This window comes from Neomonachus schauinslandi, chromosome 4, assembly GCF_002201575.2.
Source record: "Neomonachus schauinslandi chromosome 4, ASM220157v2, whole genome shotgun sequence".
Taxonomy (NCBI): domain Eukaryota; kingdom Metazoa; phylum Chordata; class Mammalia; order Carnivora; family Phocidae; genus Neomonachus; species Neomonachus schauinslandi.
In genome coordinates, this window is record NC_058406.1 from 63,014,680 (window position 1) to 63,035,553 (window position 20,874).

The following is a 20,874-nucleotide window of genomic DNA, read 5'->3' on the forward strand; positions in this document are numbered from 1 at the left end:
GTTTTCGTTTTCTTTGGGTAAATACCCAGTAGTGGAATTACTAGATCATATGGTAATTCTATTTTTAGTTTTTCAAGGAACCTCCATACTGTTTTCCACAGTGGCTGCACCAGGTTGCATTCCCACCAGTGGTGCACGAAGCTTTTCTCCACATCCTTGCTAACACTTGTTATCCATTTATTTTAGCCACTGTTACAACTGTGTATCTCACTTGTTTTGATTTGCATTTCCTTGATGATTAGTGAAGTTGAGCATCTTTTCATGTGTCTGCTGGCTATCTGTATGTCTTCTTTGGAAAAAAGTCCGTTCATGTCCTCTGCCCATTTTTGAGAGTGTGTGTGTGTGTGTGTGCACGCGCGCCGAGTTGTATGTTCTTTATATATTTTGGGTATTAACCCCTTATCAGATACACCATTTGCAAATATCTTCTCCCATTCAGTAGGTTGCCCTTTGGTTTTGTTGATGGTTTCCTTCACTGTGCAAAAACTTTTTATTTTGGTATAGTCCCAATAGTTTAATTTTGCTTTTGTTTCCCTTGCCAAAGGAAGCATAAATACAAAAATGTCCCTATGGTTGATGTCAAAGAGATTACTGCCTATGTTTTCTTCTAGGAATTTTATGGTTTCAGGTCTCACATCTAGGTCTCTAACCCATTTTGAGTTTGTTTTTATGTATGGCAAAAGAAAGTGGTCCAATTTCATTCTTTTTCATGTAGCTGTCCAGTTTTCCCAACACAATTTGTTGACCCTTGATCTTGCGGTTGTGAGCTCAAGCCTCACACTGGGTGTAGAGATTACTTAAAAAAAAAATATTTAAAAAAAAATAAAAATAAATAAAGGGGATATAAATAAGCAGTATTCATAAATATTTCCTTTCTAGCCTAGACCAATCGGTTCCACTTGGCTAGTAGTTTTTAGCATACTATTCATTCATTCATTCATTCATTCAACTCTCTACAGTATACTAAAGAATGTACTGTGAGGATTACAAACATAGTATGAGAACCAGCACTGAAGAAATTAGATCAATACATAGAAAAAAAGCCCCGTGACAAAAGTATAAATAAAATATTTATGCAAGAAGGACCCAAGAAAGCTCTAGGGAGTGTATAAATTGAATCTGGGCATAGGAAAACTAGATAGAGGGAGGAAGAAAAGAACTGTAGGTGGAATGACCAGTGTAAGGCAATGACAGAGGCCAATACAGGAACTTACAAGAAGGAAGTGGCTGGAGCATAGGGATTGAAATGAAATTATCAGAATGTCAGATTTGGAACCAGACTACAAAAGCCTTGAGTTCTAGCATAAGGGACTTGGAACTTTATTTTGCATAAACTAAGAGTTTATAAATAAGGGGAGATGAAGAAAAAGGTTTAAAACAGGAATATTAATCTTACATAATGATTAAAATATAGAGTAAGGAGGAAAAATGCAGTCAGAAAAGCTGCTGTTGGATTTAACTACAGAAATAGTTTATCAGACAGGGATCATTACAAAAACTTACTCCACCCAATTTGTAGTAGAGCTAAATCATATTGTAGGAAAAATTATGTACACATTTAACTCCATAAAGCTAATCTTATGCACTCAGCCAAAAAAAAAAGTAGGGGGGCAGATCTCACCCACCCTAATAGTCAATGCATTTACTCTCCAAAGTAAATATGAGATGGAAGCTCTGATTCTATATCTTCTCAGTCAGTCTCAATCCCTGTATGCCTCTTACAGCATGAGCATCATAATTCTACTCTTAAGAAGATGTACTTTCACATAACATATGCCCTAGTCCTAAGTAAACCACTTCATCAAGTGCTCCATCAAAGAAAAAGAAAACTGCCCTAGCACTTGAGGAAAAACTGGCTGTGTCAGACTTGATGGAAGACAATACCATATTGTACTTTATGTGCTATTTAAGAAACTTTCAAGAATAATTTTGGCTCAATTTTTGTTTCACATACCAATTTTGGGGCCTAACCTCTGCTTTATGCCTTTTCTCCCCCTCATCCTAAGCATTTTAAGCATATTAGAGGTAGCAAAACAGGGATTTAGTCCAAAACAATTATTTGAGGGCAGAAAAATTCCCAAAAAAGTAAAATGTTTAAAGAATTAAAACCAGGCAAATAAAAAAAAAAAGTACCTGAGAGTGGGTAAGGTTACAGAAAGCATGGACACAAAGTATAAAACACCTGTCTTGCACGGAACTTACGTATAAAAACAGTAATAGTATGTCTCTTTATTTTCCCCCATAACCATTAAAATCCTTTCCCCTGAGTCAACATTTTGAAATAGTATTAAGTTCTGACAAACTATTTATTAAAATGTCTTTTATATCATATTAACATTTGCTAAAAACTAAACTAACACAATTTAGGAAAGAGAAGTATTTTTATTTTTAAAGTACAAACTTGTGTTTGTTTTGCCTACCTGACAAAGTATTTCCAAGTCACTTGTTTATTTATCTAATACCTATTAAGAACCTACTATATGTCAGGCACTGTGCTAGATGCTAGAAGTACAAAATGAAATAAAATATCCACATTCCTTTCAAAGAGTTTATAATCTAATGAGGAAGACATACTATAATTCATATAATCATGTTATAATCAAGATGTACACAGGATACCACAGAAGCAAAGAAAGGGGTCAGGAAAGGCTTTTTTAAAGAAGTATTAGAGTAAAGTAAATTTGGAAGGTCAGGTATAAATTGAAGCTGTGCTTCCTATACTTGATTGTGCATCAGAACTACATCTAAACCTGATGTCTAGGCGTCGCTTGAGAGTTAGTGAATTAGAATCACCAGAGGTGGAGCCAAGAAATCTGTATTTTTAACCACAAGAGATTTGGAATCACAGCCAGGTTTTGGCAGAAGTGAGCCAGAAGTACAGACAACCATTCCAGGCAGAGAGAATGGCTCAGTATGGTCAGAACGTGTGAAATACAGATAGAAGATCAGAGAGAAATCAGAACAAGAGTAGTGACATGACTAATGTGACATTTCAAACAGGACCTATGGAACTGATGTGAACTTCCAAAATAAAAGGCAATCACTTGTGTCATGTATTTCAACAAATGATTTGTGAACTGATTTCTTATTGAAGTCTATGGGAAAATTAAATGCAAATCCTTGCATCTCAAGACAAAGGTAAAATGCTCCCTTGAAAATCAAACAAATTAAAAAACAAAACCAAAACAGAGCTCTACTCATAATTTTTATTAAATGTAACAATCATTTTTCTCGGCATACATACCTTAAATATGAACAAAAGTTACAATTTTTTTTTTTAAAGATTTTATTTATTTATTTGAGAGAGAATGAGAGAGAGCACATGAGAGGAGGGAGGGTCAGAGGGAGAAGCAGACTCCCTGCCGAGCAGGGAGCCCGATGCAGGACTCGATCCAGGGACTCCAGGATCATGACCTGAGCCGAAGGCAGTCGCTTAACCAACTGAGCCACCCAGGCGCCCAAAAGTTATAACATTTTTAACTTAAAAATGTTCCATAATGTATAAAAATAAATTCAAACTGTATTTTGAAATTCAAGCTTTAAAACTAAAAACTGTTCTTAATGATTTTAAGTTTCCAAACTGTTATTTTATAATAATTTGTTACTTCCTAAGAATTTAGCTAGAGATATCTTTATACTTAATTCCAGGTAGGAGTAAAGTAAGAGAAGTCACCAATGAGAGGAATACTCACAATAAATAGGCTAAAAGCCAAATTGAATCTTTTATATTGATCTCTGTTTGTAAAATAACAAATGGTTTAAATCCCCAATTCATTCCCCAAAAAAGATGTCATAAACAGAGAGGTAGACAGGCTATCAGGTGAAACAGGAATAAGCTTTTAAAGAACATTCTTCAGAAACCTAGGGGCAAACCTACCAATTATAATATATAAAATACATCCTACAGTTATATTCTATTCCTAAAAAGTCCCTCTAAATCTTACTTAGACCATTTAAACATATCATAATAACCTATAGACCAGACAAAGATTCATTTCCTAAGTGAAAACTATTGCCAAACTGTGCATAGTAACTCCCTGGAGGAGCACATAGGGTATAGAAGCAACAGCAGTTAAAAGCCAAAGGACTAACCACATAGCCCTATTAGAAGAAAACCAATTGACAAATTATAATAATTGGCTAGTTACAAGAATAATACCTGTAAACTTGATATAGCAAAGCATTCTTTCTCAGACTTAATTTAATATACTTTTTAAAATGGTAATATTATTGAGTTGCCTTTAATTTCCAGATGAAATCCAGGAATTAAATTAGAGTTCTTGTCAGCTTCTCAGGCTAACATGATCTATTTACATAGAATGTAATATATCTTTGTCTCCTGAGTCATTCACTGCTTCCTTTCTGCTCCTGCAGCACTTTATACATATCTCTATTTGCTTTTTACTGCGAGGATCTGAATCCTGCAAAGAAGGTACTATTATGACCATGTAGTAGACAAGGAGACAGGCTTAGCATCATGAAGTGACTTAATGAAAATCATCACTAACCCAGATTTCAAACTCAGATCTATCTGGTTGCAAAGTTCCTTCCATTCTGCCTCAAAGGAAGAGAGGAACATAGGACTAAATAAATCAAACCTAAATAAGCGAATTGAATGCAGTTTCTTCTATAACTCTGTTGGTGGTGGCAAAAACAGCTCTATCGTACCTGACAAACCGAATGCAGAGAACATGTATCTGGGTGGAGGCACAGGGGCTTTGCCTCGTACCTGAACTCCCTCATGTAATTAGGAAATATCCCACTTTATGAGTCTCCATCGAAGGCAGAGCCCACCCCCATTTATAGAAGCTAAAAATGCCATACAGTCATTCTTCCTGTCACCCCTTGAGCGTGAGCACAGGCACTTTAATCTGTGCTCTGCCAATATGACTTTCCCACCAAGGAGGCTAAATTAAGAGCTAGAGACAGTAAGGGGCTGGGATGGCAAAGGCTGGATTTTGGCAGCGGCAACACTAAGTTTCCCAAGGTAATGGTAGCAGCTATGCAGTAGCAGAGTCCAGCCAGCAATCTGTGGCAGCATTATTGTCAATGCATGGTTTTATGCCAGCATTTTCAGATGTCTTTCTTGGTACCTAGTCTAACATGGTCCTGACTTAAGGCCATATACAGCCTTCCCAGCAAGTTAGTGAACTAATCAATATGCTTTCAGTAAATTACTTTTCTACTTGAATCAGTCAAAATTGTCTTGTTGCCTGCAATTAAAAACACAGACTGAAGCATTTAATAATTAAGTAAATGACACTAAGCAATTATACTTTATCAAATCTTTTCACCTTATAAGGTACTGATTGTTGTTTTATATAATTTGACATTATGGTCTTAAGTAACAGCTATTTTATACATGATGGTATGCTCTAACAAAAAAAAAAAAAAAAAAAAAAACCTTCAAGGGCGCCTGGGTGGCTCAGTCATTAAGCGTCTGCCTTCGGCTCAGGTCATGATCCCAGGGTCTTGGGATCGAGTCCCACATCGGGCTCCCTGCTTGGTGGGAAGCCTGTTTCTCCCTCTCCCACTCCCCCTGCTTGTGTTCCTGCTCTCGCTATCTCTCTGTCAAATAAATAAATAAAATCTTAAAAAAAAACCTTCAAATCAGGTTTATCTCTTCCAAAGCAACATAAAAATGCAAAAATAATAACAACTGTCTAAGGGTAATTTTCACTGAAGTTCAGAGTTAAGCTTTATTAAGAATTCTTACCTGTCAGGAATACCTAGCCTCTTGACACTTCTGTAAACAGAGAGAGTATTTGCAACATGCCGATAATTAAACCAGAACCGGGATGTACATACCTAAAGTATTAAAACAAATACATTATTGTTATGAATCAAAATAAGCCACCAACTTACAGAATTATTTCTCTTTAAGTAGGATTTAGAGATGCCTAGAAAAAGAGTATATCATAATATAGGCTTACAAACAGGAAAGCATATAAAGAATTGTCAAAAAAACCAATCTCTCTAGAAAGAGGTCTTTCATAACTGCTATTAAATAAAAAGGCCAGTCAGCTTAAGGGAAACCAAATCTTTGGGGAATTTAATCAAATACTGAACCAACTTAGTTACTCTCAATTTATGTGATTCTATAATGTTCCTAAGTCTAAAAGATTAAATTCTTTAGAATCAAAGGCAATGCCCATAATCTCTTCACAGAATAGAAAATTAACTATCTTGGGTTATATAATGTTCCTTTCACTCTGGATTGCTTCCTAATTCTAGTTATGAAAAACGTTAGATAGATAACATACAAAATACTTTTACATGCACACAAGAGAATACATTATAAAGAAGCTGTTGAACCGAAAAAACTAGAAACAATCCAAATAAGTTTTACATTTAAAAAAACAACAACAAACTGATTCCTAAAAATGATACCAAAGGTATTAGGCAAATCTAACACCATGCCTCAAAAAATCAGCCCCCTGGGAAATCCATTCCAAAGGAAGTATACCTACCCCTGAGCACCCTCCCTATCTCCTACCACATGCCTTTGCTGGTCATAGGTATAATGACAGCTTTGAGAATCACATAAATGTTCCTGCCCCTGCAAATGGAAAGGAACTACAAGATTTTTTTATTAAAATGAATTTTCAACCTGGAATCCAATAAGGAAAAGACTATAATTTTTGACTACATTAAAATGTAAAATTCCATGTGTCAAAAATGAGATAAAGTCAAAAATTCCATAAAGTCCTAAATGAGATAAAACACCTGAAATAGGGTGCTTGGGTGGCTCAGTCATTAAGCGTCTGCCTTTGGCTCAGGTCATGATCCCAGGGTCCTGGGATCGAGCCCCACATCGGGCTCCCTGCTCCGCAGGAAGCCTGCTTCTCCTTCTCCCACTCCCCCTGCTTGTGTTCCCTTTCCAGTTGTCTCTGTCTCTCTCTGTCAAATAAATAAATAAAATCTTTAAAAAAAAAAAAAAAACTTGAAATAATTATAACTCAATAAGAAAAAATGAACCACCCAATTTTCAAAAAATGGGAAAAGGATGAGACCAACCATTTCATAATAAAGGTATTCAAAATGGACAATAAACTCTTAAAGATGCTCAACTTTTATCATAACTTAAAAAACACAAATCAAATTGAGTATTCAAAAGTCCATGACAATTCACAGTATTGGCAATCGTGGAGAAATGAATAACTCATATCCTACTGTTGGGAATATAAACTAATATAAACCTTCTATGAGGATAATTTGCAACATATATCAAGTTTGAATATATATTTATCTTTCAATTTAGCTTATATAAGTACACAAAAATATGTAATCAAGAATTTTCATTATAACATTGCCTGTACTAGCAAAAACTGAAATCAAAAAGCTAGAAATCTACAGATTCCATAACTTAAGCAGAAATAATTTATATCTGAATTAGTCATAATAAAAATCTGTATATTCAGTGCAATTTACCACACCCAAAAGGCTTTTCTCAGCTATTACAGTATTTAAGCATAAACCTAAGAAACTGCCTTCATTTTCACGAGCAATTTACTAGACATGAAATGAAGGTGGCAAAAGAGAAGGGACCAAGAAATATCAACTTAATATAAATTATTCATATTCTCAAAATGAAATACCAAAAAAACCCAGCTGTAAGACAGCATGTGATATGATCCATTAGTCTTTTTAAAAGGAGGGAGGGGTAGACACAAATGTAATTATATGCATTGGCAATTTCTGAAAGGATGCACAAGAAAATAATAATAGTGATCACAGAGAATAAAAATGGGAATCAAAGAAGGGTACAATGATTTTTCAGTTTATACCCTTCCTCATTGTACTTTTTTTTAACCATGAGTAAGGATTATCATTTTAACTTTTTTTTATTAAACAGGAGCAAAAATGATTTACTCAGCAGATCTTGAAACGAAAATGGAATCCAATTTTCCTTCTATCTCCCTCTGGTGGCGAAAGTTTCTTAGTCACAGTACAATGGCAAAGGGGCATTCCATTTACCTCTGATCATTTAGTCAAGAGTAAAAACAAAGTAATTCAAACTGGTAGAGAAAAACGTGTATTTTTAAAATCTGAATTACATAACATTGAAAAAATGCATGTTTAGTACTTTCAACTTGGCCCTGATCAAATTTCATGATTTTCCATTTAATAAAGAACAATTCACTAAAGTCTCACTTTACTAAAGTCTGAGTTAATGTGTGAACTATTGTACACAATACGAAACTGCAATTGTGAAATGCTCAGTAATAATTCTTTTTCATCCTCATTTCATTTCTCATCTGAGACTCAAGTTACTGAGGTTGAAGAAGGGCTCAGTTAGAGGTTTTCCAGACAAGGAAAGCTTCAGTGTGTGTGCAGTGTAAGCTAATAGGCTCTTATTCTAAAGGATGAGCCCTTTGGCAATTAGTTGTCGGGACATAGGCAGTTACCCCCTTTTTTAAGAATTCCCATACAGAGACTAGTTATTGAAGAGCCCTTGGTTTCTGAAGAGCAAGTTATCCTGTGGAATTGGTGGATCATGGCCTGCTTCCTGATAAGTTTCCCTCTCTTTTAAGTGGTCACCGAAAACCTGTCTCCTTATCTTGAGCAGCTTTTGTTCGATTCCTTCATAAAATCTCTTTTGAGGGGTAGCATATAAGTGTTCTTTGTTGAAGAATAATAAAATGACCCATGAACCCCCTTCCTTTTTCACAAAAATTCACTTCCTTTCCTGCCTCCTTATTTCCTCATTCTTTCTTCCAGTCAACCCTTTTCTTCAATTTTTTCATTAAGTCAAATTTATTATATCTCCTAATCATGTAAATGCCATTAAATAAATCCCCAGCAGTGAAACTACTATCCAAATACTTTCCAAGTGCAGGAAAAACAAAATTGATGGCATGTATTCTATTAGGGAAATTAAAAATACAAATTTATAAATCCAGATAAATTAAAATGGTAATTTACACCAAGAAAAAAAAAAAGGCAAAAGAAAACAATAGGCCAATAAGCAAACCTTACTAAGAATCAAAACAATTCAAATTAAAACAAAATTTAATTTGTTACCCAGCAGTCAAAAAGAAATGGCAAAGTTAATAATACCCAGTTGTCTTGGAATAAGAAAAAAGAGGTACAGTATTTCTGGAGAGCAATTATGCTCCATAACTTACGAGCCTTATGGCTTAGGAATTTATCCTAAAGAGAAAATCAGTCAAGTTCACAAAGGTGTATGTATAAGGCTGTCCAAGAGTCTTGTTTAAAATAAAAAATTTAGAATCTAAATGCCCATGAATGAGAGACTACGGTTCATTCATAAAATACAAAATAATACAGCCTTTGGAAATGATTATGCATCTCCATGTTGACAGGGGAAGATCTCCAAAGATATACTGCTATGGGGTTGCAAAATAACAAGTATAAGATGACCCTAGTTACATAAAATCATTTATCTTCATGCTTATATGGGAAGGGAAAGAAGGCCAGAAGAATCAAAATGTTAATTCTGACATGTATGGGACTTGAAGATATTTTCTCTGTCTTCCTTTTTTTTTTTAAATTGAGGGGAGAGTCACCTAAGATAAAATTAATCTGTCCCCTCCTAAACTTGTCTGTATAATTTGCATTTTCTATGATGATCATTTCTTTTTGTGGGCAGAAAAAAAAAGTAAAAAAAAAAGCCTAAATAGAGAATATCTACAAACTAATATTATAGATAAGAAATACAATTACTAGTTTCCATCATTAAAATAATTGTACATTTTATAAGATGCTTCCTTTAACAACAGTATCCCTAGTATACTCTTATGTTTATTTACACATCACCACTTGACAATATACTGAAGGCCAGAATATTAGTTGATTTAAGTCAATTTAAAATATAGTCAAGTCAAAATAAGGAATTTGTTATATGAGAAAATAATTTTTTTTTTCAAAAATCTGGTTCACACAAAAGTTCTCAGACACATATCTAATGTGAAAAACAACATATACCTTTATAGAACATACTTACCAAAACAGCCCAGTTGTTTGTATGGCCACTTCTAAAGAAATGTTCTGCTTGATCCTACAAATCAAATAATTTCAAAAACATTAGAAAAGCCACATTTCTGAGAATAAAGACTGATAAAGAACAGTTAAGATTCATGGAGTCTTTAGTTATAATGACAGTAAGTTATCATTATGCAAATTTATAAAGGTTCTAGTATTTGACCTTATAAAAGACATTTTATTTTTTGCTGGGGAGCCCCAGAGGTGGGGGGCTGTTTGTTTTTAAACATTTTTATCTCAAACACAACCAGCTCTTCCTCATATGCTTCTAGTTTTCCATTCAGTCTTCAAATTGTGAATGACTTATTTTCATGCCTTGATTCTCCACATAACAATTAATACCTTTTTTTTTAAAGATTTTATTTATTTTTTGACAGAGAGAGACAGCTACAGAGGTAACACATGCAGGGGGAGTGGGAGAGGGAGAAGCAGGCTTCCCGCCGAGCAGGGAAGTGGGGCTCGATCCCAGGACCCTGGGATCATGACATGAGCCGAAGGCAGACACTTAACAACTGAGCCACCCAGGCGCCCAATTAATACCCCTTATTGAAGTCTCATTCATTACTTCCTACTCTGTAGTGGATGCTTCCAATTACTTTATTTGAACACATCAATATATTTGATTGAGCACATTCTCTAGCACGCTGCCATGTACCATTTCGCTAATCTGTTAGAAGTCTGAACCATATTTGCCATTGTGGAACATGAGAAAACCTCAACATCCAATAATATCCAGACACCAAAAGAACATGATATTTATTGTATATTAAAATAATTGTGAATATGAACCTTAATGACCCCAGATCTGCTATCAAACAGTATTAATTATGAGAAGTCATACTGCCTGGATTCAAATCTGGGCCCTATTATTTACTAGCTGTAAAAGCTTAGGAAAGCTTCTCTGTGCCTCCATTTCCCCATCTGTAAAAGAGTAGTAATTATTACCTGACACACAGAAGGCAGGAATGGTGACTGGAACATAGTAATTGCATAACAAATGTTAGCTGTTTTAATTTTCATCTGGCAAGAAAATTTCAGGGAGAATAAAATAAAAAATTCCCTCAAATCTGTTTATCAAATGTACATATATATGTATTTTTTAACCTTTCTCAAGAGCTGCCTCGATGCAAAAGAAAACAATGTGCTATAGTGGATAAAGCATTAGTTTAAAAATTTGAACATGACTATGAGACTGGGATAAGTCACTTAGCTCTTTAGACTTGACTTTCCTCATGTAGAAAGTAAGATCTGACCCAATAATCTCAAATGTGCCTTCTAGCTGAAAAAATTTTTTTTTAAACTTTTTTTTTTTTTAATTTATTTATTTGACAGAGAGAGAGCGAGAGAGAGAGAACACAAGCAGGGGGAGTGGGAGAGGGGGAAGCAGGCTTCCCGCTGAGCAGGGAGCCTGATGCGGGGCTCGATCCCAGGACCCCGGGATCATGACCTGAGCCGAAGGCAGACGCTTAACGACTGAGCCACCCAGGCGCCCCTGAAAATTCTTACATCATTAAGATTTTAGTGAAAAATTTGATATGGCAAAACTCTTTTGTGATTGTTTAGACAATATAGGCACTGCAAAATTATTCACTCTATATATAATGAATGGAGCACCTATTATGTGCCAGTTACATGTAATGTACAGTGATACAAAAATCACTGAAAAGCAAGCTGCTTTCTCTCAAGAACCCCAGAGTGCAATAAAGAAGCAAGCAAACATGTCACACTGCAATGTAACATTCATTCATTCATCACATTCATTGGGTGCCATGTGCCAGCCACTGTCCTAAGTGCACAGAATACAATGATGGGCAAAAATACTCATAGTACTTGCCTCCAAAGAGAACACTATCCAATTTGATAGACATACATTAAGCAGATGAGGGCAAACTATAAATTCTATAGAGATAAGATACACAGTATCATGAAAGAGTACAATAGATTCCCAGATAGATCTGACCTGATCTGATTCTGGCAGTAGGAAGTGGGAAGGCATCAGCGAAGTTTTCCCTAGAGAAGTGACATTTAGCTTAGGATTCAAAAGATGAAGAGAATAGGGAAGATAATTCCAGACAGAAGGAACATCCACCCTAATGGGAGATAGGAGCTTAAAGGCTTTGAGAAACTAAAAGATTAGCACAACTAGAAGTCAAAGACAGGAAAAGGGCCTTGTTCATGGGTCATAACAAAGATTCTGTTCTTTATCCTTAAGGAAACATTAAGGTGTTTATGGGTGACACGATCTGATTTGCATTTTTAAAAGTTACTCTGGCTGCAGCTTGGAAAACAGACTGGCAGAAAGAAAGACTTGAGGCAGACCAGCTAGGGAGCTATTGCACTCTTAAGTGAAAGATTAAGGAATCAGAGATACTACAAAGCATATATGGATTTAGAGCAGATGAATGCTACATTAGCTAAGTGTACATATTACTACAGAGGTAATGCTTTTACTGCATCTTAGTAAAAAGAGAGAAGAAACAAAAAGTTAAAAAAAACAACATGGTTAATGTGAAAAAGCACAGCAACAACGTAACTACAAAAAATATAATGGTGTCCAAAATGAAGTATACAAGATAATCCACTAAAATAAAGGAGAAAAATGGCAGAACTTCCATTCATATTTGTATTACATTAAAAAATATACCTTATAAATGTTGACTATATAGATTAGCAATAATTCATGGATACAGAGAGAGGGTGCATGTGCCATCTTTTCTAACTGGAGGGTAAGTATTCAAAAAGTTTAGAACTCATTGGTCTAAACTCAAGGTACTTAGGTGGTAGAAAGAATGGACTCCAATAAGAAGATCAAAAAGTGGGCAGAGACCAGATTATGATGTTTAGACTTTCCTCTGTATGCAATGGGAAAAGGATTAAATCAGAAGAATAACCTGACTGGGTTTGCCTTTTATGAAGACTAATCTAGCATCTAAGTGAGGGACTTTGGAAGCCTGGGGGTAAACAAGATAGTTTTTGCAATAGTGTAGGCAAGAAATGACCAAGGCCCACTTTGTGCCAGTGGAACTGGAAGGGTGAAAGCAATTTTTGAAGTTCAGAACATAGAATTTAGTGATGATCAACATGTAAGATAAAGAGTTTATTAAAACAAACAAGCAGGTTTCTGACTTAGTAGCAATCCCATAGGAGGTGGGCTAGGCAGAAGACTAAACTTTGGATATAGATTTTCTTTTTTTTTTTTTTTTTGGATATAGATTTTCAAATGTCGGCTAACTATCCCGGCCCCCTAGCCAACAGGATATGCAGGCCTGAAAACAGATCTAGACTCTAGCAGAACTGGCCTGAAGTACTGTCAGAGTACTGGATAGAGTAAAAGCTTGATAAAGGGCCAGAATGTCCTGTGAGCCAAAAATAAAACACCGTAGCCATCTGACTCCTATCAAAGGGAAGCAGTGTAGTTTAGTAGTAGGAAAGTAGGTGCTTCACTCCTGTGCTCACATTTCAACTGCTAGGGACTGCACACTCGTCCGAGCAATGGATCAGGTCCTCCCCCGTCTCCTGACATTTGATTCTTTATATACGTCGTTTTAAAAGGGTGAAACAGATCGACACCGTCCTATCCCATCCCCTGTAACAGACACCCTCCCCCACACAGCCCGGTCAGCCTAGTAAGATGCTGATGCTCCCCTCGGCTGCTATGAATCGCAATCTGCTGGTGCGCTCACAGCCACGACAGAGCTGTCCTCCCAGGGCCCTGTCGCTCGGAGGGCCTGACTCCTACCTCGATCTGACTAGCGGCCAAGCTGCCGAAGGAGAAAAGCAACAACCCTGCCAGGAGAGTCAAACCCTTGCTGAAAAGGCAGGCGGCCACCATGTTTCCCGGCTTCAGCTTCCCGCACCTGGAGGGGCGGAGCGAGTGCCGTAAAGCAGCGCGGCGGGTTTTTGTTTGTGTGTGTGTGTGTGTGTTTTTTTTTTTTTTTGCGACGCAGCACCACCTCCTTGAGGCCAGCCCTTTACCAGCCTTTAGTAAACAGCACTTGCATAGAGTTCAAGTTCCAGGGGTGGATGCGGCAGGATAGATGGAAGACATTGATCCTTTATCTTTAATTGCATTTTCAGTTTTTTATTGTAAAATAGATATAACGTTTAAAAAGTTGTTTGAAAGGCGAGGGAGGAAAACTTGTGATCCCGTAAACTTTAAAAGTTATTTCCTATTTTGCATAGCGCTGCCAGTTCTTTGCATATATGAAGCTGTGAAGCGGGATGTAGCGGGAAGTGCATGCCTTTGGGCACAAAAAGATGATTAATTGGATTAAACAGAAAAATGGGTGGATGCTGCAATTAACAGGCTTGGGGGTCTATTATTAAAAGCTTAAACATGGATAAATTGTTTAAATTTTTGTTTCTTCCGTTTTTATGGAGCTAAAATTTACTTCAAAGAGAGTCTGAGGATTTGATAAGACCATGTGTATTCGTTCCATTATGTTTATTATATGCATTCAATTTTAAATTATTTTTATCTAGCACTACATAAACATATTTATGCTGCTTCGTGATCTTCATAATTTTAAAATTGAACAGTAACTTGGAATTCCACCCTTTATTGTTGCCTGAGACAAAGTAATTGCCCCTCTACTGGACAATACAAGGTTTCCAAGTTTTACTACAAAAATAATATTGTAAAGCAAACCTTTGTGCATTTGTTGAATTACATTCTTTGGATAATTTCCGATAAGTCAAAAGGTACAAAAAATGTTAGTGCCTATCAATAATATCGCTTTCCAAAGTATACACTCACAGTGCCATCAAAATACAACCTAACACCAAATTATACCATTTTTTCCCTCTGAATTCCTTGCTACAAAATGTTACCTCTAGTTTGTTATACTTCAGGTTCCTTGATTGCTGTCAAGATCTGATGTCTTTCCTTGTGTTTATAAACTCTCTTATGTACTCTGATGTACATATTCTGTTCATAGCTTTGTTATACATATGAATTTGAATACCTTTATGAAGTGACCTTAAGCCTTGCCATATTTTATGCTATTGTTTTTCCCAGTCTCTTGTCTCTCTTTCCATTTTGTTTCTTTTGCTATTGTATTTTGTGATGTATTTAATGTTAGGTAGTCAAATTTCAGGTTTTCCCTTGTAAGGCCAAGAAAGCACACTACCAGAGTGTCTTACACCTGAAATGTCACAAGTTCATGCAGGTCTCAGATCAAGTTTTATTTTCTTTTGATTTCATATTTAACTATTCAACTATCTAGAATATATTTCGGTATATGCCATGAGATGTTATGTGAGTTATCTATTGCTGCATAACAAACCACCCAAAACTTTGTAGTGTGTCCATAGCTAGAGAAAAAAGGGTGTAGAAATGGAGACATGATTCTAGGGAGCCATTGCTGTAACGATCTACTACTTTTATCAAAATTGGTATTCCATTATCCAACAGGATTTTCTACATAACACTTACCTTACCGATTGACTCATAATAATTCTCTTATTAAACACTTATCAGAAATAAAGTATTTCGGGCTTTCTGTTCTCTTCAGTTAAAATATATGTCTATTTTGGGGCCAGTACCATGTTATTTTAGCTGCCGTTGTTTTTAAATGCTTTAATATTTGGCCATTAGGGCTAACCATTTTAGTATACTAAATTTTTCACAAAAATTCTTTGATTTTTGTGATTTTGCCCGGTAATTTTCCAAGTGAATTTTATGATAATTTTTCCAAGTTACAAGAAGATAATACTTTTGGATTTTAATGGGATAATAGAAAATCTATTAATAAATTTGAGAAAGGCTGATATCTTTATCATATTTAGTCCTTCATTCTAGAATATGGAACTCTCTCATTTATTTGTGGTTCCTTTTTTTAATTTCTCAGTAGAACTTCAAGCCAGAGATATCTAAACCAAGCCACGTCCTAAGCATAGTAAACATTTTTTTTTATTGTTAACATTTGTTGTTATTCTTAATGGATTTCTTTTTTCATTGTATAGGAAATACATATATATAATAATTATAAATAGGTAATATCTATAATATTATGTATTCTGATCAGTTATTGCTGATAGGCAGATCATATTTTCTGTCCGAGTACTCTTTCATCATTTTAATAAGAAGCATTTAATTATATTAATAATGAAAATTACTTAAAACTTTTGTTTGACAAATCGTTTTGGCTTTTCTAGTTTTTTAATGTTATCCTCAAATTACCTTTTTGTCTCTTCCTTTCCAATATTATTTCTTGTATTTCTTTTTCACAGCTTATATTATGGCTGAATACTAACTAATAATGTTGATAGCAAGATTTTCTTCTTTCATTTTTGTTTTAAAAGGGATGGTTTTAACATTTTTCCATTAAGTCTATCATTAGCTGTAGGATTAGAATACTCATTGTCATGTTAAGGAAGTAGATTTCTATTTCTCTTTGTTTTTTCATTGAACCACTCCGTTTCAAGTATGGGAGAGAGCCAGCTTCATACCCTAATGTAGGACACACGAACAGTTTTAAGCACCACTCAACATGGGAAATAATTTTTTTATCTGTTAATATGTGAAATAGCATTGTTTAAAATTTGGTTAGAATTGTTAACCATGGATACAGAGAACAGATTGGTGGTTGCCAGAGGCAGGGGCAGGGGTGGGCAAAAGGAGTAAAAGCATTCAAAAGGTATAAACTTCCACTTGCTATATAAGTAGATCCTGGAAATGTGATGTTCAGCATGGTGACTCTAGTTAATAATTCTTTTTTTTTTTTTAAGATTTTATTTATTTATTTGAGAGAGAGAATGAGAGAGAGAACATGAAAGGAGAGAGGGTCAGAGGCAGAAGCAGACCCCCCGCTGAGCAGCGAGCCCTACGCGGGACTCAATCCCGGGACTCCAGGATCATGACCTGAGCCGAAGGCAGCTGCTTAACCAACTGAGCCACCCAGGCGCCCTCTAGTTAATAATTCTGAGCCCCACCCCCACCCCAGCCTGTCACTTGCCGGACCCTGGAGCACACTGTGTGTCCCACTGGCACCGGAGCAGACGGCGACCTGACGGCCAGCCACGGAGGCGCTCTTGGCGCTGTACTTGGTGCTATTGCTCCTGGCCGGGGACTTGGCAACCGCTTTGGACTCTGAACTCGAGTTTAGCCAGCCTTCAGAATACAGAAACCAAACTGCAATCAGTATAAATTACCAGGATGCCCTAGAGACTTTAGCCCTGTGTGCAGAAAGGACATGTCTGCTTATCCCGGTGAGTGTACTGTGTGCATGAAAATCAGGGAAGGTGGTCATGATATCAAAATAATCCAGAATGGACCCTGTTGATGGAGCAGTTTATAGAAGAGAAATTGGAGAAACCACCTTCAACAGTATGCTAGATGAATTCCATTTTCCCTTTTTCTCTTTCCTTCTTAGCACAGGATTTGTTAGCCCACATCTTCTGAGAGGAGGTGTGCAAGAGAGCTATGTGCAGTGACTGATAATTAAAGAAAACATGAAAAATCCTTCTTTCTTGGCTTTTGCCCCGTGAGTGAGCCTTATTGCCCAGGTGACTGGTGCACTGCTTTATTTAGCTGGAATAAAATCACATTGTATTAAAAAAAAAAAAAAACACACAATACTGTATTGTATATTTGAAAGTTGCTAAGAGAGTAGATCTTAAAAGTTTTCATCACAAGGAAAAAACTATACACCTAAAACTATAACAATGTTATGTCAATTATATCTCAATTAAAAAAATTGTTAACGAGAGTCTGCATTTAGACTAGCATTCAATTACTCATTTAGTGAATAACTGACTTAACTTAGCAACTAACAGAGAAAACAAGCATTTGATTATGAGATCAAAATCTCACACATCCATAGCATCTCTAATAAAAGTTTTTATGCATGACCCTCACAGGGAGTTCACCACAGAGTCTATCCATGTTGTTACTATTGTTCTTCAATCAAACGATAACTCAGATTAATTCTGTTGACCGTAGTGTTAGATCAGTGTTCATTCTTGCTCTTTTTTATTATCTATGCCCCTACTGTTTCTTCTTTTTTGTTATCTTTTTCTCTCTCCTCCTGTCTGCACCAAGAACACCACTGTGTTATTCTTTCGCTGAGTGAGTATTTATTAAGCACCAGTTACGTGCCAGGCACTGTGCTGGTCACAGGCAATAAGAGAGAGAGCAAAAACTGAGCAGTTTGCTGCCCTCATGGGAGCTTACCATCTAGGAGAGACAGATATTAACAGTAGAAGCACTTAAACAAATGTAAAAGTCTAACAAGAGAATTTCTAGTAGGGAACCAGCCTTGTAAGGAAAACCAGAGTAGGCTTCCCTGAGGAAATGGACTAAGCTGAAATTAATGAGTTAATGAGGCAGAAATGAAGAGAAGAGCTTTCAAGACAGGAACCAGCTCTTATACAGAACCTATGGAAGAAGGAAGCTTGAATTATTAAAGGAACTTTTTGAACGACCTTATGCATGCAGTTCAAAGAACGAAAGAGAGAGTGCCGCAAGAGCAAACTGCATTGCTAAGCAGGTGTCACATCCCTTCAAAGCCTTGGGGGTCGGGTTGAGGAAAGCCTCAGAATGGCAAAAATCATGCTGGCTTCAGTGAGAATGGCTGCAGGTAGAGGATTTGGGAGGCCATGGCTACCCTCCAGGCAATGGTAGCTTGGACCAGCGAGGGTGGAGATGATAGAAATTCAATAGAATTTTAAGATCACAACCAACAGAATATAATGATGGATTATATTTAGAAAGCAAGAGAGAGGACAATTTCAAGAATGACTTTTGGATATCAACTTGTACAACCAAATGTTTTGTAGTACCTTTTTTTTTTTTCAACATAAGGATCACAGGAAGTCGACCAGGTTTAGGATTCCTAGACAAGTGAGATCTGGTTTAAATATTTACCCAAAACAATTTGGAAGACAAACTTGCATAAACTTATTATCAATACTTTTGTGGCTACTAAATAAATGTTGTCACAAAATAAAATGTTGGGAAGGATACATTTAATCACGATCAGAACATGGCCGGGCAGAGAGATTTTGCAATGTGGTTTTTACTATAGAGTTTAATTGCTTCGGGCAAAACTGTTTCCTACAAAAATCAGCACCACAAGGATCTGATGTATACAGCACTTCATATCTAACAGTCAAAATGTTTCTTGGCAAGATAAAATTCAAAAAGGAAATGAGATATTTAATAAAATATAAATAGAAAAAATCAGTTAAAATAAAGGAAAAGAGTTTTCTTTCCAGTGCATTTGTATCATTTCCTAGTACTAATTTTGATATTGGACCACCTTCAATTCCATTTCAGTTTGGCTTCAAATACTTTCCCTCCCTCCTTCCAGTGAGCCATTTAATAATAGTTTGTTGTCCTGCTGTAATCAATTTCCATCTCATGACCTTCTCATTAGCTTCAGAACTAACTCATAATAACATTGCTTCAATGTAAGAATAGAGCAGTTGCCCTTCAAAGTCTCATTTTTGGAAATCCTGTGTTGTCATTAAAATGCCATAATGACCTGGACAGAAAATCATGTTGAATGCTTTAGTGATGTAAGACTTGATATCGCATTAGCAGTGTAATCATCTCTTGTCAATCTGGTTCTGTTGGTACAAAGCTAATTGAGAGAGTTCAACTCTCCATGCGCTGAAAATTTCCTATAAGTGCAATTGCTTTTGTTCAATTGATTTTTATTCAATTGTATATTGCTTTTATTCAATAAGCATCTTGTGAAATTCTCTCAAGTCCCAGGAAGACTTAATAAATATTTTAATTATACTCTGTTTAATAAAACGTGGGACTTCCTGGAAGGCCTCTCTTAGGAAGACACAGGAGTGGTGTGGAGGAGGGGAAGGAGTTGTGTGTTTACAGAAACTTGCAGGGAAGGTACTTTGGTAGGGCAGAATAATGGCTCCCCAAAGATGTCCATGTCTTAATCTTTAGAACCTGTGAATATGTTACCGAACAGGACAAAGGGGACTTTGCAAATGTGATTAAGTTCTTGAGTAAGGGAGATTATATTGAATTTTCTGGGCGGGCGCAATGTAATCACAGGGGTACTTAGAAGAGGAGGGCAAGAGTGTCAGGGAAGAAAAGATGTGGTGACGGAAGCAGGGGTCAGAGTGAGGAAGAGCCACCAGCCAAGGCTATGAGTAGCTTCTAGGAGCTGGAAAAGGCAAGGAAATGGATTCTCCCCTAGCACCTCCAAGAGAAACTCAGCTCTACCAACCCATTTTGCACTTCTGAGTTCCAGAACTATAAGATAGTAAATTTGTTTGTTTTAAGCTGTTTAAGTTTGTGGTAATTCGTTACAGCAGCGAGAGGACTACTACCAGTACTTAAACTGTAAACAGTGGTTATCCCCTGGAGATCTGAGAAGGGAGACTGGGGTTTTAGAGGGCTTTTACTCTCCATTCGTCAGAATTATTTGAACTTCTCTGAAATCCTCATGGATTTATACAGCATCTTAAATAAAAATAATCATGAAAAAAACTAGATAATATTAAGTGAAAATAATGTAGAAAATTTTATATGGAATAATTTCTTAACCATCTAAAAAAAAAGGACAAAAATAAGAAGGAATCTTACTAAAATGTTATCAGTTTCTAGCCCTGGGTATTGAGATTATGGATGTTCTATTTCTATTTATCCATTCATTTACTCAATGGTTGTTCATTGAGCATCTACCCGGTGCTAGAGAATATGCTAAGAACTGAGGATGCAGATGGGAATAAGATAGACACAGTCCCCACCCTCATAGAACTTAGAAATAGCAGGGAAGGCAGATATTAAACAGACAATTACACAAGTTATTAATTAATTATATTGTGATAAGTTCAACAAAGAAGTACTGGTGACATCATCATATAGGAGGGCAGCCTCACCTAATCAGGGGATGCTTT

The 20,874-nt window shown here is 36.2% G+C and overlaps 1 protein-coding gene across 1 annotated transcript in view; it reads right to left on the bottom strand.

The window, feature by feature from the left end:
- The window catches only part of PIGK (phosphatidylinositol glycan anchor biosynthesis class K), a 120,409-nt gene extending 106,547 nt beyond the window's left edge, over positions 1-13,862 (bottom strand). Inside the window, exons 1-3 of the mRNA XM_021678134.2 lie at positions 13,745-13,862; positions 9,968-10,021; positions 5,717-5,808 (exon numbers count right to left, since the gene is read on the bottom strand). Of these exons, the coding sequence (XP_021533809.1) occupies positions 5,717-5,808; positions 9,968-10,021; positions 13,745-13,837 (239 nt within the window). The 5' untranslated portion in view covers positions 13,838-13,862. The remainder of the gene's footprint in view (positions 1-5,716; positions 5,809-9,967; positions 10,022-13,744) is intronic.
- Positions 13,863-20,874: the final 7,012 nt, after the last annotated feature.